This window comes from Macaca thibetana, chromosome 2 (genome assembly GCF_024542745.1).
Source record: "Macaca thibetana thibetana isolate TM-01 chromosome 2, ASM2454274v1, whole genome shotgun sequence".
Lineage (NCBI taxonomy): Eukaryota > Metazoa > Chordata > Mammalia > Primates > Cercopithecidae > Macaca > Macaca thibetana.
The window spans coordinates 5124925-5135775 of NC_065579.1; the positions used below are offsets into that span (position 1 = coordinate 5124925).

Sequence of the window (10851 nt, forward strand, 5' to 3'; positions counted from 1 at the left end):
GATGCAGAGATCTCATAGGCCAGTTGGAGAAGTTTGAGCTTAATTTATCAGCAAAATAGAGCCGTAGACCCCTTATAAGCAGCAGATTGTCATGTTCAGATTTTCAGGAAGATCCTTTAGCTATGCGAGGGAAGTAAATTGGAGTGGGAGACTCAAACTCAAAACCCAAGTTAGGAGTCTTGCTTAGTCCACAAAAGAGAAAACAACACACACACAGCTTAATTGACATGGTGTATTTACTCTTTGAATTGATAGGAATTCATAAAATATTGTCATTCAGGCCCTTTCAAGGTAGATCACTTGTTCCAAATGGAATGCCGGACAAAGAACAATCTTGACTTCCTTTTATTTCTGCTTTGTCATTGCAAGGGGTGAACAGAATATGTCTTGGTAGTTACTGGCTGACATAGTTTGAAAGCTAAAATCCCATGGTAGTGATTAAACTATTTTTTTTCACCTAATGGATAAAAATGGAATAAAATGTTTCATAAACACTGATGATTCTTTTGTAGTGAGTGTTTCCTGGCCAACCAAAGTAATTTTTCAACAACTATGAGTCTGGAAAGAAACTGGACTGGAAATGCAACTCTGATTCCTGGTTCAATTTTAAGTTTTGAGACCACCACACTGTGGCCCATCACCACCATCAACTATATCACAGTAGCATTCATCTTTTCTAAGGGAAAGCCGTTTCGAAAACCCATCTATACAAACTGTAAGTATATAAAGTTTAATTTTTCTTTCTGAATACTTTCCCATTCCCTTTCTCACCCTAGAGTTGTACCTCACTGGAAAATGATGGGCTGAGGGAGAAACAACTGCATGACTCTAAAATTGTTGTTGAATGCCGTGGTCATGGGTGGTAGAGCCCACGTGCAGAAATCTGCTTGTTTGCAGATAAGCACGGACATCATTTAACTGTCGCGAGTCTTGTCCTATTGTGAGTCACGAAGAATCATTTTAAACACACACATGCATATGAAGATACTTTATAAAAGGCTTTAACCAGTTCAAATGTAAATTGACCTCTTTAGCCTTGTAACATTGGGCAAGTTACTTTAACTGTTCTATGACCTTATTTCCTCATTGGCAGAATAGGAGGGAGTATCCTTAATTTGTTAAGTCCTGAGGGAAGGACTAAACAAAGCATTTTATGGAATGGGCCTAGCACAATTTATGTAAAGGATCTGACGCTTATAATCGGGGCTCAAAAAATCTTATTTACTTTCCCAGTATATTAATTTAAGTAGAGTTTTAAAGAAACTCTTCGAAGCTACAATTAAGATCCTCTCAGCTAAGGCTGGGAGTGGTGACTCACTCCTGTAATTCCAGCACTTTGGGAGGCTAAGGTGGGAGGATTGCTTGAGTTCAGGAGTTTGAGACTAGCCTGGGCAACACAGTGAGACCTTGTCTCTAAAAAAATCTTTTACAAATTAGCTGGGCATGGTGGCTCTTGCCTATAGTCCCAGCTACCTGGGGAGGCTGAGGTGAGAGAATTGCTTGAGCCTGGGAGTTCGAGGCTGCACTGAGCTGGGATCACACCACTACACTCCAGCCTGGGTGACAGAGCAAGACCCTGTCTCAAAAAAAAAAAAAAATCATCAGGCCAAAGCAGCCAGAGAATATGCCCCATCATTATTGACCAGACTGGGACACTCTTTAGGAGTGAAGTGAGACATGATTAATAATTATGCCAGGCTTAAAGAGAGAATGTCAAGGCAAACTAGATACATGATACCTATCCAGATATTGCATGATAAAGACGGTCACCCTGTCTATCATGTAATTGGCTTCAGTATGATAAATAATGCTATAAAAATATACTTGTGTAAATTACTTTGACTTAGCCTCTTATTTCCTTAGGATAACAAAATTCAGTTAACTGGTGGAATAGTGTGAAAATGTCAAAGCCTGGAATACACAATTTGAAGTTGCTTTCTAGAAAGTTTGTACTGATTTTCACTCTTATCAGTTGTTTTCAACAGGGTATGCTTCTTAATAGTACATCCAACATGAAGTACTAGTTAAAAAACAAAATTTGTGCTGGTCTGATTTTAGAAAATAGTGTCTCATTTGGTTTTAGTTTGCATTTTTTTCATGATCTTTTTTCCATTGTCTTTATGCACAGGAAGTTTTTTCTAATTATTAAATAGTATAATTATCATGATTAGTTTTGAAGTGCTTTTAAAATCTAATGTTAATTTTGGTGTACAGTTTGAGGTAGGGATTAAAACAAGTTTCTGCAACTAGTCAACTGGTTTTGCTAGCAGCTTTTATTGACTGAGTTTTTATTATTTTTCCACTGAATATACCACCTTTATTGTAACTATCTTCATATATATTTGTACATCATTTATATTATGAATTATGTTTATATGTATATGTCTGTATAGTTTCCAGACTATCTTTTCTGTTTTTAAACATCAGTCTATTCTTGATTTACCACTATATTTTAAAATGTATAGTTTTATAATGTTTTACTTAATAAGTGGCAAGATCAGTGTACCCTCATTATTCCTCATTTTAAAAACTATTTCTTTCTTTCCTGTTCATTCTTTAAGATAAACTCTAGAATAAATTGCAAGGCTTTTAAAATTTCCCTTTGGGCTTTTGATACTTTGGGAAGAATTTATGTTGGTATATAACTTAATCTTCCCATTTAGGAACATGTCATGTCCCCCCATTTATTCTTGCTTTTTGTTAATGTCTCTTAGTAAATATTTGTTGTTTTCTCCATTACAAATCCTGCCTGCACATTGATTTAAGAAACTAATCTGGCCAGGCGCGGTGGCTCACACCTGTAATTCCAGCACTTTGGGAGGCCAAGGCGGGCAGATCACCTGAAGTGAGGAGTTCAAGACCAGCCTGGCCAACATGGTGAAACCCCGTCTCTGCTAAATAATACAAAAATTAGCCGGGCGTGGTGGTGGGCACCTGTAATCTCAGCTACTTGGGAGGCTGGGGCAGAGAGAATTACCTTGGCAACAGAGCAAGACTCTGTCTCAAACAAAACAAAACAAAACAAAACAAAAACTAATCCTTTCTATTTTATATTTTTGGTTATATTGTGAATGACTTTCCCATTATATTTTCTAATGGGTTATCACTAATACACAGGAAATGCATGGTGTTGTTATACATTAATAACTTTAAAATTATAAATGTATTTTACAAGCAGAATATATTTGTTGTCTAGCACTTTATTATTATTATTATTATTATTTTTGAGATGGAGTCTTGCTCTTTTGCCCAGGCTGGAGTGCAGTGGCACAATCTCGGCTCACTGCAACCTTCGCCTCCTGGGATCAAGCAATTCTCTGCCTCAGCCTCCCGAGTAGCTGGGATTACAGGCGCCCACCACCACACCCGGCTAATTTTTTTTTGTATTTTCAGTAGAGGCAGGGTTTTACCATCTTGGCCAGGCTCGTCTTGGAACTCCTGACCTCGTGATCCACCCGCCTCAGCCTCCCAAAGTGCTGGGATTACAGGGGTGAACCACTGCACCCGGCCTAGTACTTCCATTTTAATAGTAGCTGCAAAGTCCTTTTACATGAATTGAATGGATGAGAGGTAGATTACTGCCCTCACAGTGACATAAAGCTTGTGGGTAAATTAAAACCCCTGTACCAAACATAACTGATAATTTTAAATGTAAAATGTTTTACAATTTAGCATACGGCTATGCTAACCAATGTAATGTGATACAAACATATATTCTCAGGTTGTAAGTCAAAAGCCTTTGGAACTACTATTAAAATATAGAAGCAACTTTATTTTGATAGAAAACTCTTTGCCCTTTTTAACAGCCTTTGACAGAAACTCAACTTTATGATGAGAAGACATAGAAAAAGTAGAGGCTTAACTTTTCTGGAAACAAGTGTGAACATTTATAACCTTATCTGAAAATAAAGTGTAATGGCTTACACAGGATTTGCTTTCCTAAAGCACCTGCATTAACAGAACCCTATTCTTTCATGATTCCCCAGCAGCATCAACTAACCAACAAGAGCCAACATTCAACTCTTTATTACATCTTTTCAATCAAAGCTGAATTTTAAAAGATGACCTTATAATTTTGTTTCTACATTGCTCACTTGTGCACAGGCGAGACCTAGTTTTTAGACCATTAGACAGTGATGTGCACACCACTCAGCCCCAGTTGCTAGTGAGGTCCAGGCCTTCATCAGAACAGACCTTTCAGGCACCCTCTTCTTTCCAGCTCTGGGTTCCTGGGACTCCAAATCCATGAAGTAAATGAAAAATCCACACAGCCATTTCCTGAAATCGTATCACCAAGCCATTCAGATTGCTTTATCTTGAGAGATGCAATTCCTGCTTTTCTTCTGTCTGCCTCATACCCTTCTCAGGCACTGAGGTGTTGCGTTTATTTAGACACATAAAGTGTGGCATGAATAAATATTGAGGGTGTGTGTAGGTGCTCAAGGATGAAAACAGAACTCTGTTCACTTCAAAAATAGAGCCTGCTATCAAGGGGCAGTTGCCTCAGATTTCGGGTTGGTATAGGCCTATAGAGAGTTGGGGGTGGGGAGACTAGAGCAACACTGAATAAATGAGGTAGAGTGTAAGAGAAAACTTAGTTTGTTCATTTATTTATAACTTTACAGGACTATCAGAATCATCTGTATCATGGCAATGCTGATTCAATGCTATTGTTTGGGCCTGAAGGTGATAATTCTATTAAAAAAGATATTTCTAAGGTACCACCTCTAAAGTGCTCTGCTAAAAGCTCTGACAGAGGAGTGGGTGAGGTTGGGAATAAGAACAGAGATGCTGGCACAGTGCATCTGGGAAGTTTAGCTCCCAAAATTAAAACAATTTGGGCAGGATGGAAAGAAGGAATGCAACAGATGTACATGCTAATTTCTCATTTACTTTTTCAAGTCAGAGTCCCAGAGAACCAGAGACAAAGCCATTTTCAAATGGTCACAGTCCAGTTGATACATGAATTAAGATCATGCAAAGCAGAGTATGATACATACTATATGAAATAAGCTTTTGTAAGGGAGTATTACTCTCTGAAGAGGAAGTGGTATTTTAACTGGGTTAAGAAAAATTGGAGGCCGGGCGCTGTGGCCCACACCTGTAATCCCAGCACTTTGGGAGGCTGAGGCGGGTGGATCACAGGTCAGGAGCTCGAGCCCAGCCTGGCCAATATGGTGAAACCTCGTCTCTATGAAAAAAAAAAAAAGAAAAAATTAGCCACACGTGGTGGCAGGCACCTGTAGTCTCAGCTACTCAGGAGGCTGAGGCAGGAGAATCGCTTGAACCAGGGAGGCAGAGGTTGCAGTGAGCTAAGATCGTGCCACTGCACTCCAGCCTGGGCGACAGAGACTCCGTTTCAAAAAAAAAAAAAAAAAAAAAAGAGGAAAGAAAAATTGGAGCATGCCAAGACAAGAATATTGTTATGTACATAGGGCATTTTTTTTTTTTTAACAAAGACACAGAAGCTGGAGTGTTGGGCCTCCGTGGAAGCTGGAGGTTTTATGGTTTACCTTTCCAGTTGCCCATAAGGAAGAGTAGTCAGAGACCAGGTTAAAGGTTGATTGGGCCCAGATTGTGGAAGGCCTTGAATGTCAGTAGAGGATCCCTGAACTTTATTCTCTAGGCAATGAGGAAGAATGAGATGGCGACAAGAAGACTGTTTATCCCATGCAAGCACAACTCACTGGACACACAGTGATAGTGAACCAGGGCAGCAGCTTCATGGACGTTACTGTAATACATTTAACAGTCTTCTACATGCAGACTTTCAAGGAAAGAGTCTAAGATATTATCTTCATCTTATAAGCATTAGAACATATTTCAAAACATATGAGGATATATCAAAACATCTGAAGATATATCTGGTATTTGCCCAACAGAGATAATTGATTCTGCGATGTGTGCCAGATTATAAGAAACATTCTTTTTAACATCTAAAAATAATGTTTGGTATTTCCTCAGATATATTTTCATTTCTGCTGCTAGCTGCCTTGAGCCTCACAATTTTCATTCTGTTTTCTGACTTTCAAGTTATCTACCGTGGAATGGAGGTAAGTGGCATTCATTTGCACATCTGGCATGACTCATGTACATGGACCGTGTATTCACTGTAATTCACAAGTCAATTATTACTGTGTTCTCTTTGACCACCAAATACTGTGAGGCTATTTCTATGTACTAGAAGGGCAAATAAGACATCTGGATTTCACCTACACTGGCCTCCAGTGGTTTTCATTTTATCAATACTATTGGGTACATTTATCCTGTACCTACCTGAAACATTATGTTTGGATACTTTATTATGCTATGTTATACCAATACAATAAAATTAATGCAATAATACAATAATTTTTCAAGTACAATTTTCAAAAAAATAAACCATATCATAGAAATCCTTTATAATGTAGTTATAAAGGGAAAGAAAATATAGACTTGTAAGACAGTCATGTTTTGTCAGACACTGACTATATGAAGTTTTGTATCTGGATATAATTTGATCCAGGATGCCCTGGGTTAAAATTTAATTCATCAAGAGGTTATTGAACTAATTCTTGGACCCAGTATTGTGAGAGAAATAAAGAGAAGGATTGGCTCCTGACCTCCGAGTCAGATTTGCTGTGAAGATGAGACATACTGGAATGCTACCTGAGGCTATCCATACTTGGAGAGTGTGAAAACAGACAGAACTGGGAAGAACATAGAAGAAGGAGGCCTCACTGTGGACTGTGGCTGTCATGGGAGGCATTTCATGGATGACATGCAACTTGACCTGGGTCCAAAAGGATAGGCTACATTTTGCTAGGTAGGAGGTAGGGATATTCCCAACAAGAACAGCATAAGAAGCAAAGAGGACTGAAAGAGCTTTTGTCTTAGAAATGCAAATGAATGTAGGGTGGCAGAGACAGAAATCAAAAGCAAGGCTTACCCAAGCACTAGAAGACTGGCTAAAACGGAGGCCATGTGCTGTGGAGTATGAACGAGAATGAATAATAAAGGCAGGCATGGATGGATGGAGGCAGCTAGAGAAGTTTCGACTTTATGCCAAGAGCGACATGGAGTGAATGAAGCTATCTGAACAGGCTTCTCAGCAGGGCACTGAAGACAGATTAGTTAGATGATGGCAGGAAGACTACATGTGAGAGGAGAGAAGCAGTTAGGAAATGAAAACCCAGTCATTCATTTATTTATCAAACACGAAGCTCCAGAGTGAGTTTGGTACTGGAGTTACAAAGACGAATAAGGTGTGGTCACTGCTCTCAAGTAGTTTAGAAGCGAGGAGAGAAAACCATTGCATAAATAAATAATTCCAGGGTCAGGCACGGTGGCTCATGCCTGTAATCCCAGCACTCTAGAAGGCCAAGGTGGGTGGATCACTTGAGGTCAGGAGTTCGAGACCAGCCTGGCCAGCATGTTAAAGTCCCGTCTCTACTAAAAATAGAAAAATTAGCTGGGCGTCGTGGCAGGTGTCTGTAATCCCAGCTACTTGGGAGGCTGAGGCAGGAGAATGGCTTGAACCAGGGAGGCGGAGGTTGCAGTGAGCTGAAATTGTGCCACCGCACTCCAGCCTGGGAGACAGAGCGAGACTCCATCTCAAAATTAAACAAATAATTCAAAATCAAGTGCCTTCCAGGTCAAGGGATGGAGAAGAGTTAGTTCTCCTGGATCGGAGTGGTGGCAGCCATGAGAAAAAGAGCCAGGTTCTCTGCTAGAATCTGACCCAACTTTTCCAAACAACCCTTTAATCCAAACCACCCTTTCCAGTTTGCTGTATTTCACAACTTGATAAAGACTGTCTCCACCTGGGGAAAAAATGACAAAGTGTTACTTTGAAATAACCAGTATCAGCATAGGGGTGAGAATTAGGGGTGAGCATTTAGATAGTATGGAGGGTCAGTGGGTTTTGTTCTCAAGGGAGTTCAGTCCCACACGCAGTCAGTCATAAATATTCTACTCTTGGGTGGGGTCTCAGAAAAAAGGCTGTGTAACTAGCCTTTCTCTATGGAGGCAGCCGTGGGAAGTTACGGCTCTCACACTTTAAATAATTGTATTTAATGATCAATGTGTACCCTTAAATTTTAAAAACTGGGGGGTTTGAAGGGTTCATTCAACTTTCATTAAGCCATCAGATATAGGGCCAGGAGCAATCTGCATCTAGTTTCAATCAAAATATACTTACATTTCTCTGTCCTCCTTAACGAATGAATTTCAGGTAGAATTTGCTTTGGGAAAATTAGAAGTATTAACATTATTTGATGAATGATTTAATCTTATCCTTCTCTGTTTGAAAAGATAAAAATGAAGAGAGACATAGAGCCTCCAAAATGTCCTGTCTTATATTAGTGATTCAGGGCATATTTCTCAGTAGACACCGTTAGGCTGTCAACACTACACCGGCCAAGAGGTCGTCCATTCTCCTTCGAATTCTGGCTCTGCCATTTATTTAGCAGCTGTGGGTCCTTCAGTTGTAAAGTAATGCCCACCTCTAAGCTCAGAGGGTTATTACAAATACATAAATAATATGGTCTTTTTTCAAAGTGTAAAGTATGAAAAATGTAATAATGGTATTTGTTTTTCAACAGTTGATCCCAACCATAACATCGTGGAGGGTTTTAATTTTGGTGGTAACCCTCACCCAATTCTGTGTGACTTTCTTTGTAGAGGTAAAGTAATCTCTGTATTTTTTCTAGGAAGATAAACAAATTACGGATCTCATTTTCAACAGGTGCTTATTTTCTAGAGCAACCACTTTGATCCCCCAGAATGACAGTTATTAAGGGTTTATTAAAATGGTACATATTCTTTTGGGGGAAAATTGTGGGGGGAATGATTTACAATTATTTGAAGTCTGCATAGAAATGCTCTTGATATCTTCACATAGAAAGCAAAACATGAATTAATTCTAATTTTGCTTCCATGAATGCACTGTATTGCACTTTTCTAGTATTTTCAACAATCTAGTAAAGACTAGACCAAGTGACCTTCCAACCCTAAAACTCAATGAGACTTTTTAGAGTGAAGAACTGCCTTCCGGAGGGTTTCCTAAGAAAGAGGAGAAGCCATTGCTTATTCTAGTCAATTCCTTTTCGTGAAGGTCTTCCCCTTACAGTGTTTCTTTTCTACTCAGTGTCACTAAATGACTTTACCCACTTAGTAAGAGGTTCAAGTACTATCTTTGTAAAAGGAGAGCTCCTTTTTGTAAAAGGAGAGTTTTGTTTTAACTCATGTGCTTTAAGACTTTTTGGAAAAGGGATCAACCAAATTTTAAAATATATATACACCTCATTATATATAGTATGTTTAAATTTTCTCATACTCTTTAACTCAGGGATTCCATTTTTGAGACTGTATGTTTTAATAACCCAAAGAAGAGAAAAATACTACATGTATGAAGGCACTTATAATATTATCTACAGTGGCAAAATATTACATTCAACTTAAGTGTTGTTGAGATGCTGTTTGTTTAAATAGCTATACAGCAATTTGAGGAAATGCTAAACAGTCACTAAAAATGATTATTAATCATATTGTACCTACATTCTTATCATAATAAAATAACATTTTTAAAAGGCTAAAGCTACATAAAAATTGTTTACCACAGAAAGTTTAGCATAAATAAAAGTGGGATGCAAAATTTGACCAATTTCATTACTATAAATGGATAGAAATTGTGTGGTCATGTGAACAAAAGAAAACTCTCAAAAAATGAAAACCAATAACCATTTGATTTCTAGAGTTCAACACTTTATTCAACAAACTCTTATTTGACACCTTCTACATGGCAGGTGGCAGGTAGCAGGGCTAATGGTGATTTTTCTTTTCTTCATTTTGAGCACGTTACTGCTGTTATCATTTCAGTCTGAGGGTAAAATCATTCTAAGAAAATCCCTAGCCAGGACTTAACCAGGAAATGTGTGGAAAGGAAGTTTTTGGCAGATTTATGTGAACACAAGCACCCTCTTGCTTCTTAAGGGAAGAATTCCAGGACTTGGAAAAGGAGACGTAGATGCAGCAGCAATAAGCACACCTCAGAGGGAGGCCTGGGGAAAGGGGGCGGGTGTGGTGGCCAGCGGCCTGGCTGCAGGGGCACCTGCGCAATAAATTGATTGTCTTTCCCATCTGATTTTTCAGGATGCCATCCTTCAAAATCATGAGCTCTGGCTGTTGATCAAAAGAGAATTTGGATTCTCCTCTAAAAGTCAATATAGGACTTGGCAAAAGAAGCTGGCAGAAGACTCAACCTGGCCTCCCACAAACAGGACAGATTATTCAGGTGATGGCAAAAATGGATTCTACATCAACAGAGGCTATGAAAGCCATGAACAGATTCCAGAAAGAAAACTCAAATTGGGAAGCCAACCCACAGAACAGCATTTTTGGACCAGGCTGTAATCGGAATTGTTGTCGTACATGCTGAACAGCATTGCTTTTCTCCCCAAAATTAACACATTGTGGAGAAGTGATGGTCCTCTCCCCTTATCTTTCCCCTCTCCATTCAAGCACTCAAAGCATCTTTTCAATGCATTAAACCTAGCAGCAAAAGACCTTAGATAGGCTCATTCTGACTGTATGCTTTCCCAATGAGAGAAAAAGAATGCATTTCCTGTGTTATCCTTTTCAACAAACCGTATTCATTTTGCATAGTATTATTTTGTTTAAAATGAACAGCTTTCATGGTACTGTAGTCAAATTAGTAGTATGAACATCAATTGAAAAAAGAAAAATTGAGGGAACATTTGGTCTCTGAAAGTTTTACTAACACATTAGTTGTCACAAGTTTACTTAAATCTTTGTGAAGAACATTTACATATATATCTTTTCCCAAGGTCACAGTTCCTCTTTCTGTTTCAC

The 10851-nt window shown here is 38.8% G+C and overlaps 1 protein-coding gene across 1 annotated transcript in view; it reads left to right on the plus strand.

Moving 5' to 3' along the window:
* ATP13A5 (ATPase 13A5) overlaps positions 1-10644 on the plus strand; it is a 114687-nt gene extending 104043 nt beyond the window's left edge. The window contains exons 27-30 of the mRNA XM_050779239.1: positions 513-715; positions 5965-6053; positions 8583-8663; positions 10132-10644. Coding sequence (XP_050635196.1) covers positions 513-715; positions 5965-6053; positions 8583-8663; positions 10132-10392 — 634 coding nt within the window. The 3' untranslated portion in view covers positions 10393-10644. The remainder of the gene's footprint in view (positions 1-512; positions 716-5964; positions 6054-8582; positions 8664-10131) is intronic.
* Positions 10645-10851: the final 207 nt, after the last annotated feature.